This window comes from Mirounga angustirostris, unplaced genomic scaffold (assembly GCF_029215605.1).
Source record: "Mirounga angustirostris isolate CCGP_5_RB_7025 unplaced genomic scaffold, mMirAng1.0.hap1 SCAF_6, whole genome shotgun sequence".
Classification (NCBI taxonomy): domain Eukaryota; kingdom Metazoa; phylum Chordata; class Mammalia; order Carnivora; family Phocidae; genus Mirounga; species Mirounga angustirostris.
In genome coordinates, this window is record NW_026991714.1 from 121311515 (window position 1) to 121332492 (window position 20978).

The 20978-nt window shown below is 35.6% G+C and overlaps 1 protein-coding gene across 10 annotated transcripts in view; it reads left to right on the forward strand.

The window, feature by feature from the left end:
- The window catches only part of EXOC6 (exocyst complex component 6), a 355061-nt gene that overhangs the window by 318363 nt on the left and 15720 nt on the right, over window positions 1–20978 (forward strand). For 9 of the 10 annotated variants that reach the window (XM_064595028.1, XM_064595026.1, XM_064595025.1 and 6 more), the window contains one exon: window positions 2282–2355. The exons of the other annotated variant lie outside the window; for it this stretch is intronic. In XM_064595028.1, coding sequence (XP_064451098.1) covers window positions 2282–2355 — 74 coding nt within the window. The remainder of the gene's footprint in view (window positions 1–2281; window positions 2356–20978) is intronic. 10 annotated transcript variants of the gene reach the window in all.

The window sequence follows — 20978 nt, forward strand, 5'->3', positions numbered from 1 at the left end:
ATTTTGTTTATTATTTTTCAATTAAGACGTGTTGGTACTAGAGAAAGACAACTCTATTTGGAACATGGTTGGGGTGATGGGGTCACCAGAGTATGAAATTATGCCACTTTTCATTGTATGAAAAGACAATGATGTGAGTGAATTATACTAAATAATGAAAAGTATGGCTAGATTTGCTCAATAAATCTTAGCTTTCTGGAAAGGACGGCCTGAGAAAAGTGAATGTGGTCACCTATCTAATGGCCATAACTATGTACGTAGTACATAGCAGAGAACCAAGAAGTAAAAGGAAAAAATGGTGTACCTCTGACTGACAAAAAGGTTATTCCTACTCAAAAAGCACATATACTCAAAAGCATATATAGAATTCATTCACCCTATTTGTGGGAGAGTCCCTCAGGCTGTATTTGCTCGCTCTTTAGACACAATCCTAGTAGTCAGCTGACTGGCCAGCTCAAGACTGTTAAAGGCAGCATATTAATAAGATGAATGAGAGAGCAAAGAGTAAGAACTTATGTTAAAACTGCAAGATAAAAGGCAGAAAAATTACAAGAGCTAGACATAAGAACTCAAACAGCATAGCATTCTGAGCTATTTAATACAAAAAAAAAAAAGGGGAGGGGACCTAAATAATATGACAGCCCTCAGAATTAATTGTATTGTATAGAATAAAAAGCATTCTTAACAGTAATCCAGAGAATTAAGAAACGTTTAAATAATATTTAGAATACTCAGTTAAAAAAACAAAGGAAGTATTATGTTATAGTTTAAAATTTCATCAAAAATGCCTAAGATTAAAAAATTAACATTGTCTTAAAACAACAGCAACAACAAAACCTATTTTGACATCTTTACTTCCTAAAAATGCCAGATAAATTAAGCTATGCTTGGCTTTCATTTTTTTTAAATGAAATATATGGGGCGCCTGGGTGGCTCAGTCGGTTAAGCGAGTGCCTTCGGCTCAGGTCATGATCCCGGGGTCCTGGGATTGAGTCCCACATCGGGCTCCCCACTCAGCGGGAAGCCTGCTTCTCCCTCTGCCTCTGCCTGCCACTCCCCCTGCTTGTGCTCTCTCTCTCTGTCAAATAAATAAATAAAATCTTTTAAAAATTAAATTAAATATATGATTCTGAGCTTTTCTAAACTGTATTTCACACATAATGCACTAAACTTAAGAATTATTTTTGTTATTCCGAGAACTATATATACAGGGTGCACATTTAAATGGCTTCTAAAATACCGGCTTAGATAAATTCATAAATGGAAAATCTGTAATGTTTTATAGGAAAACACAGAATACTTGTAGACATTCTTACTTGTATCAGAGAAACTTGCATGTAAAATGGTAGGTCCTTTTGTGAGTCAAAAGTCTTGTCATCAAAATAACTAATACTGGAATTGTCTTCAACTTAACTAAACAAGCTTTGTTACTAGTATTATAAATTTTTAAGTGCAAGAAAATTATAGAAAAAAATCTTTTGAGGGGCGCCTGGGTGGCACAGTTGGTTAAGCCTCTGACTCTTGCTTTCAGCTCAGGTTGTGAGATCCATCCCCGAGTCCAGCTCTGCGCTCAGCATGGAGTCTGCTTAGCGTTTCTCTCTCCCTCTTCCTCTGCCCCTTCCGCCCTCCCCAAAATAAATAATCTTTAAGGAAAAAAAAAGAGAAGAAACAATCTTTTGATTCAGTTTTGTCTTAAAATATTTTTTTTAGTTTTTGAAGAGGTGGGATTCCTTTATGGAAAAAAAAATTACTAGAAGACATGAACAGACATTCCTGCATCATCTTCATTTTGCTACTTAGAACACTTTACCTGTTGTCTGCATGTAAAGCTGACTTTTTATGTGTCTGCCCATTACTGTTTTTAGCTAGAGGTAGAATTTTTATGTTTTGAAATATGTTGACAGCCATGGAATTGGTATAGTTTCAAAATGCTTCTATAATCATTCACCTAAGGCTAAGTAGAGTCGGAAAACTTTGCTTGATTGAAGTATATTACTACTCTTGAACTTTATGTGGGATAACCATTCTGAATTTATTGTAATTAAGGATTACAGTGATTAAATGGTAGATTAGAAGTTTAAAATTATTAAAATACTTGTGGTAATGGGTGTGGAGAACATTCTCAGTAGTGAAAATTAAAGGTCATAAATAGTCTTCACTTGAAATGGTTACATGTAAATATTATAATACATTTGTAATGAGTAGAAATTAATTTAGTGGTTAAATCCTTGTATATTTTACAGTCTTGTTTTTATTCTTGTGTTTTGTTTTTTCTTAATAGTGTTTGCCAGCTCTGAGCCTGTGCCGGGGCTCCAGGGGGACACCCTGCAGCTAGCATTCATTGACCTCAGACAAGTAAGATGGAAGAATGTAGTTCTCAGGTTTTGCTTTCTACTCTTGCTGTGGTTTGGGTTTTGTGTTTTGTTTTGTTTTTTTTCTTTAAATTCTACAGGAATGCTTGTTTGCCTTGAAACAATCTTTCTCTGGAAAAGTGCTTCTTTTATATGTTTGGCCCTTCTCTCTGAACTTGTATCTCTATTTGGTGTTTCAATCTCATGGAGCACTTTTATTGGTGAATATTTAACTTACTCATTACCTGCTAAGCACATGACTAAATAACTTTATACTTTGGTTTAATGACACTAGAAGTTTGAGTTATTTCTTAATGATTTCATGGTCCTATTATGAAAATTGGTGGTATAATTAGTGTCAGGACCCAAGTTAAATGTAAATGATGACAACCTAGAAAGGAGCCCCTTGCTTAAAACTGTGGTAAAGAATGCTTTTTCAATAAATTTTCTGGGGGCGCCTGGGTTGCTCAATTGGCTGGGTGTCCATCTTCGGCTCAGGTCATGATCCCAGGGTCCTGGGATTGAGCCCCGCATCGGGCTTCTTGCTCAGCGGGAGCCTGCTTCTCCCTCTCCCTCTGCCTGCCGCTCCCCCTGCTTGTGTGCTTGCTCTCTTTCTTTCTCTCTCTGTCAAATAAATAAAATCTTTAAAAATAAATAAATAAAATAAATTTTCTGTATGCCTCCACAAAAAAGGACAAAACTATTTTTAGAAAGGTAATTATACATTTATGTAATTCTTTTCTGGTCATGTAACTCTAAGTAGAGTAACAAATATAATTTTTTAATCTCTTCTGATCATTTTACTACTCTTTGACCTGTTTATTGTCATTTTCTTTATTTACTTCCTACCCTTTTTCCATCTCCCCCATATTTTTTTCTTCTTATTTGTTTCTTCCTCTTTTTTCCTCCTCCTTTTTCTTTCTTAATCCTAGGATTATAATAGAGCTGTGAGGCACAAGAGTATGGAGGAGGGGTAGATAGATCCAAGGTAGAGGGCTCAGGGGTTCAGAACTGACAACAGGATGGCTGCTGCCCTTGGCAAGAAGAACCAAATGGAGATGGAATTAGAACAAAGCCATTGTGGGTGCACCTGGCTGGCTGGTTCAGTCTGTGGAGCATTTGACTCTTGATCTTGGGGTTGTGAGTTCAAGTCCCACGTCGGGTGTAGAGATTACTTAAAAATAAAATCATAAAAATAAAAAAGCCATTGTGATATCATTCTATTAATGGTCCCATCCCCCTTGGGGATGGAGATGACTGAAGATGGGGCTTCACCGATGATGTAAATAGGCCACCACAGTGATCTTTGGAGCAGGACCAATTTGAGTAATTAAGAAGTTCTGATTTCAGTAAATGTTTGAGAATACAGCTGTTTTTGCTTTAATTCCAAGCCAGTGTTCTATAAATATGTATGAACTACTATGTACTGATTATTTGGAGAGGGATGAGATAGTTGAAATAGACACAAAAGTAATGTAAAAGAGAGTTTTGATCTTGTGGAGCTTAAAACTCTTTTAAAGAAAGAAAACTCCCACAAACCGGGTAGGAATACTTACAGGACAATGAGTCATGTGGATATAAATGATATATCTTCAACTCAGGTTTAGAAGGAAACTGAAAAAATTATTCCTATTTCCCAGTTTTTTATCTGTAAGGCACTGAACATATAAGATATATTAATATTTATTTCTATTTGTAATCAGTGCTCATGTATTATGCCAAACCAGGAACAGTGCTATGGATGACCTAGATCTGGGGATGATTAGCCTTACTAAGTTGGAGAAGATAGTAGAAAATGAAAAAGGTGGACTCTGAACTTTTATTCCAGTTTACCCGAAGATGTTCTTTCTATAGAAGGGAGATCTATTTGCTTTAGAAGGAGTTCTCTCTGTTGCAATCTTATTGCCCTGAACAAGATCTAATACAGGAAATGGAATCCTTTAGCAGACTAGAAATAGGCTTGGTTGTATGTTTCATTTCTCAATTAGGTAGATTTCCCTGTTACAAGGACATGAGTATGTTCTCCAAGTCAAAGAGTATGTAATTTGAGGATATCTCCCATTATATACAAATAATCTGTTCTCAGAAAATTTGGAATTTATTATGTGATATTTTCTCAGTTTTTTATGAATTTGTATGGTATTAACTAGTTTGTAATCACATTGTAGGATTTTGAATAGGCCCACATTTGAAATTGTGGGTAAAGATTCTGTTCTTTGATTTGTTCAAATAGGTGGTTTGTTCAATGCAGATTAAAACTCTGATCCCAGGTACTTTCTTCCTTCAAAGACAATCGACACCAAAGAAGCCTCTTTACAAGCATATGTAAAGCATTCCCTCACTAGGGAATTGTTATTAAGGCACACCAACAAGTATTAATAACCATCTCAAGTCTTTTTGGTTGAATTTACTTTTCAAGTATGTGCACTTACAGGCATTAAGCCTTGGTTGGCTTTTCCTCATCAGTGTAATTTTGACTGAGCCGAAGGCAGACGCTTAACCATCTGAGCCACCCAGGTGCCCCTTAAGAAACTTTTAAGTGAATACAAAAAAATCTATTAGAAACATTTAGAATTCTGAAATCTATTATGACACATGTAGAGCTGTTAAAGATTTATGTAGAAATACCTATTTAATATAAAACACAGTTTTAAAGTATGGTATTTAGTATTCAGTGCAAGGTACTAGTGGATAAATTTGAATGAGCTAATTTTTAATGTATTAATTATTCTAGTTTTAAAGAGGGGCTTAAAATAATTTTTCCTAATTATTGTTAAAATTTAATCATACTCTATTTTTGTATTTTGCATTCTGAAACAAGAAGGTGCAACTAATTCTTGTCTAGCTGCTGGACCACTGAGACATACTTGAATTTTTTGATTTTAGAGGCTTGGAATTAATAACTTGACAAAGAATTATTTTTCACATATATTTGTTTCTCAAATTAATTTATAAACAGTTAAGTGATGAAATGCCAAGTATGGGAATTGACTGAAAATAAAATTAGTCTTTAAAGTCTCATATGAGGTGATAGAAGTTTTTTGTATCAGATGTCTGTGTTATTTAAATAAAGATGTCTTAAAGTTTCAGTAATGTTTTAATATTCCTGACTTCATAAAGACATTTCATAGAATATTATTTTAATATTTTTATATGAAGTACTATATCACCAAACATAAAGAGGGTGCTAATACTTTTATTTACATTTTAGTTGGGTTTCTGCACTTTTCCTTCTTTTTTTTCTAGTCTGTGATCCATTTCTGTCTTAATAGTGTGGCTGACAGTTCTTTTCAAGTATACTTAGAAAGGCAAAAGAGCCCTTTTCATAGTACTTATAAGGGGTCATGCTTCTGTCTTTTAGTTTGAATTTGATACTGCTTCATGAATTGCTGGGTATGAAAGATTAGGAAGTGGGTCCAGTGGTCAAATTTTACCTGCCCACCCGGACTTTGCCCTGAGGTCAAACTCCTGATATTTGCTGTTCTGAATAGAGGAGTTGATGACAAGTATGAGCTGATACAAGAGGAAAGTTAGAACCATATCAAAGCTGAAGGCAAGAGAATTGGGACTCAATGAGAGACTGTAGCTAAAAGATGGATCATCAGAATTGCCCTCTTTTAAGGAAAAGGAAATAGCTGACCTGTGAGTGAAAAGACTTTATCATCCTGCCAATCACATGCTTGCTAATGGAAGCCAGTTATCTCAACAACATCTTAAGGTCTCCTACCCCACACACAATGCAGAGGACTAGTGGTACTGGTACTGTGTTATCTGAATATACTGTCTCAATTTTAAATGTGCTATTTTAATATGATTTGTATGTGTAAACTTTTTTTTTTAATAAGTAAACCCTATCATCCTCCTACCCCCAGTTCTGAAATTAATTCCCTGAAAGGAGGACTTTGGTATACTTACATGTGTCTATTTTCTTTTACAAAGACTATCTATTTTGTTAAATATAATCTTTCAAATGGATTTCAGATGAATATGTAAAATTCTTTTGACAAGGTATGAAAACCTTAAAAATTTCAAACTATTTTTATTATAATACTCTTTATATAGTATACAGAATTGAGTGATAATATTTTGTAACTCATTTTTTTTAAGTAAGCTTACACCCAACATGGGGCTTGAACTCATGACCCCAAGATCAAGAGTCACATGCTCTACTGACTCAGCCAGCCTGGTGCCCCTATAACTCATTCTTTTTCTTTTCTTTTCTTTTCTTTTAAGATTTTATTTATTTATTAGAGAGCAGAGTGAAAGAGAGAGAGCACAGGTGGGGGGAGTAGGGGAGAGGGAGAAGCAGGCTCCCCTCTGAGCAAGGAGCCTGACATGGGGCTCAATCCCAGGACCCCTGGACCATGACCTGAGCTGAAAGCAGATGCTTAACCACCTGAGCCACCCAGGCACCCCTGTAACTCATTCTTTTTTTTTTTTTTTTTAGATTTTATTTATTTATTTGACAGAGAGAGACAGAACGAGAGAGGGAACACAAGCAGGGGGAGTGGGAGAGGGAGAAGCAGGCCTCCCGTGGAACAGGGAGCCTGATGCGGGGCTCAATCCCAGGACCCTGGGATCATGACCTGAGCTGAAGGCAGACACTTAATGACTGAGCCACCCAGGCGCCCTGTAACTCATTCTTAATACACAGAAATATTTCACTAAATATCACTGGAAAATGAGATGTCCCATATAACCAAATTTTTGTTTTTATATAACTGAAGATTAGTTTTTAATCACCAAAATTTTTAAGATGTAGCCAATTTTGTGGGAAACTTCAAAATATATATCTTACCTTTTTAGCTTCTTACTGAACATAATTCTCACAGTAGATTGAGCATCCATGGCTTACTAATCCTAATACTAAAGCCTCTTTACCTGATTCTATTTCACTTTGTGATAAGTTAGACTGATAAGATATATCATTGCTGCATTCAACAATATCTTGATAATCTTTTGGCAATATGAAGAATTTTAGGTAGGTTGGATGATAATGCAGTTAGGTGGATTTGAGGCTAATAAAACAATCTCTTGGGGCACCTGGCTGGCTCATTTGGTAGAGCATGTAACTCTTGATATCAGGGTCATGAGTTCAAACCCCACATTGGGCGTGGAGCCTACTTAAAAAAAAATAAATCAAAATAAAACAATCATTTGCCCACAGAAGTTGGAAGTTGTATCATCATCACCCCAGAGCAGTATTTCTCAAAGTGTCTTTCCAGGAACAGTGATTTCTCAAGATGAAAAAAGATGTCTTTAAAGGCATTTCTAAGTCAGACAAGTTTGGGAAACACTTTATACTCTAATTCCCTCCTAGAATTGCATGTGCATTAGAATTGTAAGGACTGAGAAATTCTCTGGTAACCCAGCATTTCCCAAACTCATCACAGAACCCCTCCCTCACTTATTTTGGGATGTATTACATGAAACATACTTGGGAAATGCTTCAAGACTCTGGCATCACCTTCTAGATGTCTATCTTTGATAGTTTGGAATCAACATATTTTTAAAATAATGACTTGGATAATAAATACATAGAAGAAATATGAATTATTTGTATAGATGACACAAAGCTAAGAGAGTTACCTGTAGAATCAACATGCTGTTAGTGATAAGTGAACATGCTGCTTGAGTGATAAGTGAAAGCCAACAAGGTTAAATTTAGTAAGGAAAATATTAAACTTTTTTTGGGTGGGGGGGAGTAATTTCTACACCCAACATGGGCTCAAACTCACAACCCTGGGATCAGGAGTTGCATACTCTTCCAACTGAGCCATGCAGGCACCCCCTGTATTTAATATTTTTAAATTTAACTTAAAAAAATACAAGATGTAGGAAATCTGACTTACAATATGGAAAAGATCTGGTAGATATAGTTAACCTCCAAATGAACCAACAGTTTGCTGGGAATTCTTAGACTGCATTCATGTAAGGGTGATATTTGGGTTAGACCACTGTGTTTTGGGGCTGTTAAGACTGTGCCTTGAGTATTGCATGGTGATTTAGACACAATTGGAGAGCACATAGAATTCCAACTCTAAGTGATGGATCAGATGCCTTGTCATAGGAAGAGCCTTTTAAAAGCCTGGGAATATACAGTCTAAAGCCTTACAGGAAAAATCAAATATGTGGTTCCTATTAGCCTAGATATGAGTCAGGTATACTGTTTTTTTCTTCCTATTACAATCCTGTGCCATGAAAATGACCTCGTAATATTCCTTTCCCCATCTAGGATTAGATCTTTTCCTTCCTTCCTTCCTTCCTTCCTTCCTTCCTCCCTTCCTTCCTTCCTCCCTCCCTCCCTCCCTCCCTCCCTCCCTCCCTCCCTCTCTCTTTCTCTCTTTTCTTTCTTTCTCCATGCCCAGTGTGGGGCTTGAACTCATGACCCTGAGATCAAGAGTCACATGCTTTACTGACTGAGCCAGACAGGTGCCCCAGATCTTGTTTTCAAGTATTTGATTTTGGGCAAACTAGGGGAAAGAGGAAAACTTGACCAGTAAGTACCTCAAAAGAGATCCTATCCCTTACTCTTCTTTCAGCCATTACCCTTCTCCCTCTCAAAGGGTAACCACTATCACAACCTCTAACACCACAGATAAATTCAACCTGATTTTGAACTTTGTATACATGAAATCATGTAGTATTAATTTTTAAGAAGGTTCTACCTTCTTTAGCTCAATATGTTTGTGAAATCTATCCATGTTGTTACATGTAGTTGTGGTTCTTTCATTCCCTTTGCTGTGTAGTCTGCCATTATACAAATATACCATAATTTATACATTCTACTATTAATAAGACATATGAGTTAATTTCAATTTTACTGTTACAAATTGGGCTAACATGAACATTTGTTTGTGTGTCTTTTGGTGAACATATGCACACATTTCTGTTAAGGTGTCTACCTAGGAGTGGAATTGCTAAGTCAGGGGGTATGTATATGATCAGTTATAATAGATACTGTGAAGCAGTTTTCCACAAGAGTGCTAGTTTATACTTCAGCCAGCAGTGTAGAAGAATTCTTGTTGCTCTATATCCTTGTCATCAGTTGGTATTATCTGTCTCTTCCTTTTTAGCCATTCCAGTGGGTATATAGTAGTTTTATATTGTGGTTTTAATCTGCACTTTTTAATTTGACTTATAAAATTGAATCCCTTTTCATTATATTATTGTCCGCTTGAATATCCTCTTTTGTGAATAACCTGTGCAGGGTTTTTTTTTTTTTTTTTTTTACCATTTTTTCTATTGTCTACCTCTTACTGATTTGTAGAGGTTCTCTGTATATTCTGAATGTGAGTCCTCTGTCAAATATATGTAATTGCAAATATCTTCTGCTCTGTGGCTTGTCTGTTTACTCTTAGTTCTGTCTTTTGATGAATAGAAGTTCATGCTTTTAATGAAATGCAATTTATCCCTTTATGGTTAGTTCTTATTAATGTCCTGTTTAAGAAGTCTTTGCCTGTCCCTGAAATTATAAAGATATTTTTCTATGTTTTCTTCTAAAAGTTTTATTGTTTTACCATTCACATTTAGGTTTATAGTCCATCTGGAATTGATTTGTGTGTATGGTGTGGAATGGAGGTTCAAGATTCATTTTGTTTGTATGGTTATCCAGTTGACTCAGCACCAGTTTTTGAAAAGAACTGGATCTCATAGCATTTTAATGTAAAGTAATTATAAAACACAAGACTGTGAGACATAAATGATATGTGCTTCTAATGTACAAGTAAATGGTTCCTATTGCCTTCCAGTTAACTATATGCTTATATTTCATGGTGCATGCCATTCCTCATTAGCAAATTAGTTGTAGGTTTGAGGTTTTTTTTAATACCAGCCTGACTATAGTCTTAACCACATCAAAGGTATTTTTAAAAACAAAACAATTCTAGAGTAAGTATTCATAACAATATGGGCAATATATAAGGAAAAAAGCTAAATTACAAGCCCATGAGGACAAGAATCTTGCCCTTTTTTGTCCACTGCTATACATCCATTGCCTAAATGCTATTCTTAGCACATAGTGAACAATTAATAAATGTTGAATAAGTGAATACAAATTTTCTAGCTATACTCAAAAGCATTTTTTTGGAGTACAGAAACACCTTTCTTAGGAATTGAGATATTCTATATAAGTTCATGTTCTATATAAACATTCTTCAAAAGCAGTAAGTTTTATTTTTCTATTTCAATTTTTGATGAGTATTTCTAAAAATCCATGACGCATTTCTGTGCTTTCTCAAGTAAACATTATATTATATTATAACATTTCTTGATTTATCTCAGTCATCATTAGGGATACTAAAATAGTAATATAGGTTATTTCTAAGAAATGTTATCACTCCAAAACCAACTGCTTATTGTTTTATGGATAAAGAAATATTCTGGGTAGGAGAATTACAGGAATTTAGACAAAGGCAATATACACCTTAATTAAGTGATCAGCAATGACCAAATATAAAACAAATAAAGGAGCATTTATTAAACTACTATTGTTTAGAACATTGAATCATGAAGAAAGTAGATTATGACAAATAAATTGAGGAAATCCTACATATTTTGTCCCTCTCTTCTCTTGTAAGTTCAAAATTTCATTAGCACGTTAAAGGCTTTGAGAAGTCTCAGAGTAAAGGTGTATTCCCTTTTTCCCCCAAACCTGTTTGAGTACTGAATACTTTTCAGAAATGAAAATCTCTTACTGTCTTGTGAAACAGTGTTCTATAGCCTACAGTTTAATACTGAATTACCTGGACCACTGTTGCATTACTTTAATCTATAGATTCCTAGAACTATCTGGTGAAAACAGAAGGCTATGATAACAAATAGATAAGTCTTTCAGTAGATAGATGAAATTTAAATATTAAAATACAAATAATAAAAAGATGAAAAATAGTAAGTTTTCAACAATAACTTGTTGAACTTCTTTTAAAAAAAAAAAAAACATTTGGAGGATTTTATGAAGGGTGATAATTACCAGAGGATTAATGCTGCTTAGATGCAGCAAACCAGTCATACAGAATAACTTGTTTTTAAGAAGCCTGAAACAGTAACACAAGGTTGCTTATGAAGAATGAAAAGATTTAAGTGGGAAATTAAACTACCAGCTCATGTGGAGTTCAAATTCTAACAGTTGTCAGGTTCCTTAGTGAATCAAGACTATTGTTACTGAGCCACAGTATGCATAATTGGATGAAAATAAAGGATATATTTGCTACTTTTTATCTTTAATACACTGTAAGTGAGATGGGAGAAATTTGAAGGAGAGATCTTCTGATAAAATGATCAAGGTAAGTTCTATATTTTGTTGTAAAGAATGTCTTTTAGTATTAAAAAGGAAATATAATTGAAGTGACTTTTTTCAGGTTAATTGCACCTTTCCTTAAGACAGAAAATCTAACACTTGCCATAAAAAGAACATTAAAACAAAGCCAAAACTGCCACAAAGAAAATAGTATTACTATTTAGTGATACTAAAAATATGATGAAAAAAGTTCTCAGTCCTTTAGAACTTACAGAAATTTTTTGCCCAGATAGTTTACTTCACACATTAGCTTAGCTGAAAGCACCTATAGCTCCAAAAAGAGAAGGGGTAGAGGACAAAAGCTACTTTGTTCACCTGATCTTTTTTACCTGACACCAAGTCCTCCCTGGCAGGCAAAGGAGGAGTTTTACACCTAAAAATATTCTTTACCTTCTATTACTTTAATCTGACAATTTAAAGAATACATTTTTGGGGTGCTTGGGTGGCTCAGTCAGTTAAGTGGCTGACTCTTGATTTTAGCTCAGGTCATGATCAAGGTCCTGGGATCAAGCCCTGTGTCAGGCTCCACGCTCAGCAGGAAGTCGGCTTCAGGATTCAGTCTCTCCCTCTGCCCCTACCCCTGCTCGTGCTCTCTCTCTCTAAAATGAATAAATAAATCATTTAAAATTATGCCTTCTTTCAAAAGAAATAAAGAGTACATTTTTAAAAGTCATTTTGTGACCCTACACATGCATCTTTTTATTAATGGTACCCACAGAAGTTTCTCTTCCTTCAGAAGAGTTCATGGACCATTCTGAATATTAAATCAATTCTTTTTAGTTTAGTTTTCCTTTCTTAAGTATGCTCCACGCCCATTGTGGGGTTCGAACTCATGACCCTGAGATCAAGAGTCGCATGCTCTACTGACTGGGCCAGCCAGGCACCCCAGGTTAGTTCTTTTTTTTTTTCTTTTTTAACTTTATCAGTTCCTGGAACTTGACTTGTTCTTTCTATATCCTGATCCAGTATGATCTCATTTAGTTGGAACAACAGTTTGGTCTATGCTGTTTTTTAAAGAGGCAACTGTAAACATCTCCCTTCACAAATCTGTTTTCTTACAATATATGTCATCACCACATATAGCCGTTTTTTTTCATGATGAATTGCAAATCTAGGTTTCTCAATACAATATGCTACATGAGAAGACTAAGCAGCCATTAGCCATGGTTATTCTTTATTTAACTTTTTTTTATATTCTATTACTTTGTAGAGAAATCTGTTAGGAATGATTTGTAGCTTTGTATTGATTTTCTTTTTACTCTCAACCTTTAACTTCATTGACAGGAATTGATTAAATGTAGCTTGCATTGCATAAAGGCCCTTACGTGCCTATGGATCAGGGATTCTAATCTGGGAGCCACAGATTGATTTTAGGAGGTTCATGCAAAATTTTGTTTGTATGTGCATTTTACTGAGAAGAGGGTCCAGTGTTTTCAGATTTTCAAAGGCATTTTATGTGACCCAACAGCAGTTATTCAGCGACCACTGCTCTAGGGAAACCGAAAGCTGTCCAGATTAAGCCAGATCACCAAGAGCTGTTCTATTTTCAGATAGTTCTTCATTTACTGAACAAATATTTGAGCACCTGCTCTGGGCACTGTTTTAAGTCCTGGAGATACAGTGGTGAACAAGATAGGCAAGATCCTTGCTCTCACAATCTCATTTTGTTGAAGGAAAATCCACAACAAACAGTGATGATTTCTAAATAGTTTTAGATAGTTTCAAATAGATTTAGATCATGTGAGAAAAACAAAACAGGTTAATGTTATAATGACTGGGAGTAAGGTGGACCACTTTGTATTGGGTTATCAGGGAAGACATTTAAGGAGGTGACATTTGAGTAGATATGTGAATGAAGTTGGGAGATATGGGGAAATAGCATTCCTGGCAGCAGAAGGAGGAGCAAGTGCAAAGTCCTAAGGTGCTGTCAAGAAAGAGAAAGGGTAATAGTATAGCTTTAAAGTAGTGAGCAAGGGAAAGAGAAGTGCAAATGAAATTGGGAAGATTATCAGAGCCAGGTCATGTAGGGCCTTGAGGGCCTTGTTAAGTAGTTTGGCATGTTAATTAAGTATGATGAGAAACCATTCAAGGGTTTTAAACAAGTTAATATCATACTCTGATTTACATCTTTAAAATATTATTCTGGGGGCATCTGGGTGGCTCATTCAGTTGAGCTTCAACTCTTGATTTTGGCTCAGGTCATGATGATCTCATGGGTTGTGAGATTGAGCCCACATCGGGCTCCGTGCTTAGTATGGAGTCTGCTGAAGATTCTCTTCCTTTGTCCTTCCCCCCACTTTCTCTCTGTCTCTCTCTCAAATAAATAAATCTTAAAAAAAAAAAAAAGAGTATCCTGGCTGCTCTGAAGAGAATAGATTGAAAATGGACAAAATTAGAATCAGGATGAACAGATGATGATTTTGGTAGTCTAGGCTACTGATGATTGATTGCTGTTAATTACTGATGATGTAGTTCACAATATTTCACAGTGCCTTCTTCATGTGGACTCAGAAGTTGCTGTTTACAGTATTAGAAATAGTTGAATTTATCCTGAGTAAATAGTATTCTAGTAACTAGAATACTGTGAGTTATCTAACTAAATACATTTTCTTCATTTTGAAGCTAGAAAACTCAGTTATATAGCATAACATCACATGCATTTTATGTACTAACCTCATCTTCTACCTTCACTTTCTCTTGGCCCTGAGTTTTCTCAGTTATTAAGTTGTGTTTATCTTGCAAGTATTTTTATAAGTTGCCTTTTAAAACCCTTTGGAAGAAGACAGTATGAAATAAATTAAGCATTTGTTAATGGAATACTAAAACTGTTTGCTGTAAAAAGCATTATATATGTGTGGATTTTTCATTTATTCCTTCTTTAACTCATTCATTTATTCAACAAATGTTTATTAAATGCCTACCACTTAGGAAACAGAATTGAACAGTAGACAATAAAATAAGAATTAGACAATTTGAGAGGTCAATGAAGATAAAGTTGAAGACTAGTAGATTCAGAAAGATATCTTGTAGTAGATTCAGAAAGATATCTTGGCTAAAGGATAGAAATTAAGGAATGTAAAAAGAAAGCCACTGAAGTATCCAAATGGTGTGTTGACGAGGACACTCTTTTGTAGGAAATCAGGAAATGGAATGGAGTCCTACTTCTCTTCGTAACTCTTGTATGAGCTCGGCAAACTGTTTCCTGAACTGTTTCACTATATATTTTAATGGCTTAATGAAATCTGTGAGGAAAAATATTGTACAGTTTACTTCTGAGAGATGTTTTTCATGGGGTGCTTAATCTTCATTGCTAAAATTGGTGAATTATGTGAAGCTTGCATTGCACAAATGTCATTAATTGACTGAGCCAGCAGTTACCATCTCTTTGTACTTACCACACTTCATGAAGGTGATGGTGAGGCTGGTGTGCCAGATCTACGTAATGGTGAACTAAGAGGAGCATAGTTCTTGTAACAGTATTGTTTGGTAAGGGAAATACTCTGGAAACCCACATCCTTGTTCTCATTATTCCCCTCACTTAACTTACTTTCACCCTTTTATACATAATCTGATCACCCCCTCTCCAAACTTGTAAAGTTTAGGAAAGAAGTTCAGATACACTTCACCAAAGAAAGATAGATGAACCATGATAAATATATATACTTGTGTTTGACTCAAAATGAACAACTTTGGAGTCTACCTAAAGGGACATGAATAAGACTTGGAAGTTACGAAGGAATTGTTTGGCCATAATTCTTGCTGTGGAGACTGAGCGTCTGCCAAGACTTTACTTTGAAATTTCTGTCTTCTGTTTCTAATCTTAAGGCATCATAACATACAATTCTTTTGCCACTAGTCCAGTTTGTTCTTTTATGATGAGGAAGGAGGCACTTTTAAATAACAATTATTTCCACTATAATTAAACAAATCTTCTTTTGTTTGCATTATATTTGTTACTCTATTGTATACACACTCTGCTTGCTTAAACTTGCCCCTGTGACTACTTCACAGGAACTTTCTTTAGAAGTTTTAAAGTCTTTGACTTCTTAAAGTATTAATGGGATTTGCCAAAGTTGTAGTATCCGAATGCTTGACTAGATACAGTAGCAGGACAACAAGCTTGTTCACACAGCTCCTCCAGCAAGCATTTTTTTCTTTAGACAATCCTAAATTCATTTGAAGTGCCAAAGAATTAAAGGAAGACGTCTTTGGGTTTACTCTTGAATATAACAAGACCAGACATCTCACAAAGTTTACCTTAAGGTCCAGATATTAGAAAAGTATGCTGCCCTTTGCAAGAGCTTGGATTATGAAGGATTAGTCTGAACCTAAATGACTTTTGCCTTTTTTGTCCCTTTTTGTTCCAGTGACATAATTCTGGAGGCTTACAGTTGACGTGCTTAACTACATATATGACTTATGCTCATACTTTCAGTTATTAATATAAATTTTGAACTTATATATTTTTGTGATTATTTTGAGAGTAAAGTTAGAGCTGTTTTGTAATTTGGAAAATTGCCCTCTAAAATGATATTTTGAAAACCAGAAAAACAAAAAAGCAAACACCATAACAGTTACAAAAATAATACATGCTCGCTGTTTTTTCTTACTTAATTTTAAGTAATTACAGACTGACAGGAAGTTACAAATATAGTTCCGTTAGGTCCCATGTATATTTTATCCAGCTTGCCCCCATTGTGACTTTTATACAACTACCTACAGTTGTCAAAATCAGGAAAATGACATTGCATGTTCACTATCTAAAACAAAAACCCAAACATGTAAAAATGTATAAAGAGAAAGCTCTCATTTTTTCCTCTTCTTCAATCAGTCATCATTGTGTTTCCCTGCAGATCTTTTAAAATATACATTTAGTGGCACCTGTCTGGCTCAGTTGGTAGAGCATGTGACTCTGGATCTTGGGATCATGAGTTCAGGCCCCACGTTGGGTGTAGAGCTTACTGAAAAAATAATAAAAAAAGATAATAAAATGTACATTTAAACACACACAAAAGCACCTACTTGTGTGCACACGTGTAGAATTGTTTGCTTTGGGGAGATAAGAGGATCGTTTATGCTATAAGCTACATTTTCCCTGTAACACTACATGATTTCATATTGATAAATATAGATGTTTCATTCTTTCTCATTTCTTCATAATGTTCTATAGTATAAATATGCTGTAATTTATTTAATAAACCCCCTTTTGTTGGACATGTATGGACTCTCCATTTTTTCTACACATAAATAATGCTGCAGTTAGTATCCTTATACAGATACATTGAGCACTTGTATAAGTATTTCTCTAGGCCTTTAAAAGTGGAATTACTGAGTACTATGAAAATAGCACTCAAAAAAATTGTACGTCAGAATTATTTTTAAGAGAAGTACTTAGCAATATGACACTAAACAAAAGTAACAGATTAATGAGAAAAAATTATTCATGTAAGTGTGTATTTGGGCAAATATGGAATATTTCTTATTTATAATATAAACATTATATTGTGATTAATTTTGAGGTAAATTTTCAGTGTGTTACACAAGGAGTAAATTTTTGTCTCCATAGACTGGGAATTATAAGCTGGTGTATAATGTAAAGAGAGGCAGTCACAAATTTAAATGTTTTTAATCATCAATATTCTTTCTAATTTTTTCACTGAAAGGGATAGGTTAAAATTTTTAGAATAGTCTACTAGCAATGAAGGATAATAGTAATAGCTGGCCTTTATAAATATACACCCATTAAACTAATTATTAGATATAAACTCAGTATTGGCACTATTCAACAGGGAACTTTATTCTTCTCTCAACATTAATTTCACATATTTGCCAAACTCCCTATTATTCTTGTATAAGATATATTTTTCCCTAATAATTGTTTTCTTTTTTTGAATGGAAACATTTTTTTCTATTATAGATTTCTTTGAGTTGGGAGGATAGATTATGAGAAGTTTAAATATTTAAATGCTTTGTCAGAAAAACAGCAATAATTATTGCACTCTTTAACATACTAATGAGTATTCTAACCAAAAACACCATATTCACCATATGATCTTTTTTGCTGTGTAAGACAAAATTCCCTACACTGCCTTTACAATATTTGCCATATCCAGTGTGAATCTTACAACAGTGTTCTAAAAAACTTTACCAAGAGTTCCTTTTGAAAGCAGATTGGTTATACATACAAATAAAAGGAAATCTTGTATAAATTAAGCCATTCTAATCTGGTTGTTTTAAGCACTTAACTTATAAATTGAGGAAATTAGATCCTAATCCTACTTTACATATAAATTTGAACAAGACACTTAATCTCTCTGAAGCTCAGTTTCCCTTTTATAAAGTATAGAAAAGCCTGTACTTCACTGGAATGAGATGTTCAAGTGAAAAGTTGTACACAAATACAACTAATGGTCTAAAATGGAGATAAAGAAAAATTAACCGTAGGTGATTAGTGAACTTTGTGTAGAGACTCTATCAGTCTCTCAGGGTCCATTGAAGGTAATCTGTGTGTGTGAAAGGGTCCCAGACTCAAACAATATTTATGCAAAGGTTTTCCAGTGGTTTAAATTAGAAGCTTTTTCTTGTGCATTAATCTCTCTGATTTTCCTTTTGTTGCAGAAAAGACACAGTCCTTAAACCTTTTCGGCTTCTCAGAGTGTTCTATGAAATACAATTTAGTTCAGTTCAACAAGCTTTTATTGAGTATCCTGAGGGAGAAGTAAGAGCTATTATTATCTTTGCCCTTAAAGGACTCATAAGTTGGTTAGAAAGTGAAAACAAACATACCCCCAAAACTAGGTACATGTACATACTCCATGCTTTAGGAGTGAAATTTTGGGGGCCAACAGAGCCACCCATCCTCATATTTAGATGGCTGAGAGACCTCAACACTGCTAACATTCAGGTAGCATTCAGAAGGGGTACATTCCATGTCCTATATCTATAAAACCATATACTAAAAGAAATTTAGTGGGTTTTTGTTCAGTAGTGACTTTTTAAGAGCCAAGCGGATATGTGTCATCATGAAAATTTTTACTAATATATATTGAAAGGATAATTGCTGAAAGGATTATTTGATTTTTTCTTTTTTAATATTTTATTTATTTATTTGACAGAGAGACAGCGAGAGAGGGAACACAAGCAGGGCAAGTAGGAGAGGAAGAAGCAGGCCTCCCTCCAAGCAGGGAGCCTGACGCAGGGCTTGATCCCAGGACCCTGGGATCATGACCTGGGCTGAAGGCAGACGCTTAACGACTGAGCCACCCAGGCGCCCCGGGATTATTTGGTTTGGGAATAATTTATAATATTTTTTTCCTGAACTTCCTTCTTAGGTGTACATTACAATGCTTTAGTACTTAACAGTAAGTGACAGTTTAGTCCCTAGAGTGTTTTCAATTTATAGTTCTTTCTTTGACTTTCTTTCAGTTACCTTCAGTCTTTGATTCAGTGATTTTCATGGTCATGAAATCCTAAGACTTGAGAATTGGAAGATGCTTAAGACAATCTAACCAAACCTCCTACAAACTCTGCCCTTAACCAGGGCCCTTGCTGCTGCTCCTGATGTCTTGAGAAAGTCCATGTTCAAATAGAGGCTTCTTTGCCCTTTTGAAAAACCTCATGACAGCCTTCATCATTTCTTCCTGAGAGCTGGTGTTTCTAGAAGATTAAAATGTTTGTGGCACCTGGGTGGCTCAGTCAGTTAAGCGTCTACCTTCAGCTCAGGTCATGATCCCAGTGTCCTGGGATTGAGCTCCACATCGGGCTCCCTGCTGAGTGGGGAGTCTGCTTCTCCCCTGCCTGTCATTCCCCCTGCTTGTGCTTGCTCTCTCCCTCTCTCTCTGTGTGTCAAATAAATAAATAAAATCTTAAAAAAAAAAAAAAAGATTAAAATGTTTGATTATTCATTCAAGTGAGGTACTTTCTCCCTACTCTTTCCGCATCTTACTCCACTCCTGGTCTCCCGCCGACCTTTTTACTGTCTCATTCACTCATTGTTTTGTTTACTGTGTATCTTCACTTCTACTCCTCTTAGGGTATGCCATCATGAAGACATTCCAACGTAAATGGCCCTACAACTTCAGTGCTTTGGCAGACTGTTTTCCTCCCCTCTCATCTTAGAATCCTGAGGGTACGCTAACCCAGGAGCCCTCTAGTGGGAGCTAAGCATCCTTTCACAGGCTACACAGCATGAATGAGATCCTGTTCTCCTAATACCGCAATTTCCATTTGTAGACCATTGTTCTTCCACTCTTGAGTGAAAGCTCCAGCCCCTTTGAGCCTCCTTCATTCATCTCTGTCACCACCAGTCTATCACTGTGACTTTTTTGTTTGTTTTTTAAAAAAGATTTTATTTTTTAAATCATCTCTACATCCAAAGTAGGGCTCACAACCCTGAGATCAAGAGCCACGTGCCCCACTGACAGAGCCAGCCAGGTGCCCCTCACTGTTGCTTTTGCAGTCGAACACTTTATCTATATTTACATGCATCCTCATTTTCCTTCCTCAGACTCATGTAATATAGGTAGCCATTTTATTCACGGTTTTCTCATCTTCCAATGTCCGTGACCTCATCTTTCTATGGGACTTGTTTCATTATTCATCTGCCTTTCCTCCACTTTATCCTTTCCATAAATACCTTAGCCTAAAAACATGTTCAAATCTTTCCTACCTGAGAGAGAGAGAGAGGGCGGGCAGGGAGATATCTTCTCTAGTCTCATTCTAACATGTACAGTCTCTTTTTTCTTTTCTCCTTTGTATCCTCATTCCTTAAAAGAATTGTTTATAATTATTTCCTCATATCTCCTTCATTCCTCAGTCCACTCTCTGCTTTGCCACAGTGCTCAACCATCATTCACTTAGGTCACCAGGGAGGGCCAGAAGACCTTTTTATCCCTTATTTTATTGGTTCTTTCTGCTGGGTTTGATAATGTTGATCAAATCCTCTTTAAAATTCTCTCTTCTTCGGGGTGCCTGGGTGGCTCAGCTGGTTAAGCATCTGCCTTCAGCTCAGGTCATGAACCCAGGGTCTTGGGATTAAGCCCCACATCGAACCTGCTTTTCCCTCTCTCTCTGCTGCTCCCCCTGCTTTTGCTCACTTTTTGTCAAATAAATAAATAAAATCTTAAAAAAAAATTCTCATCTTCAAAGGCTATATTCTCTTAACATTCTTTTTATGTCTTTTTTGTGGCTTCCTTTTTCTGCCCCCTAAATGTTGGTATCCCTGAGGTTTTTGTGCTTAGAACTCTGCTCTGTATACACTCAGCCAGGGTGAACTCATCCACTCTCCATCAAATCTCTGGCACAAATGCTGTATGCCCTAGATATGTATG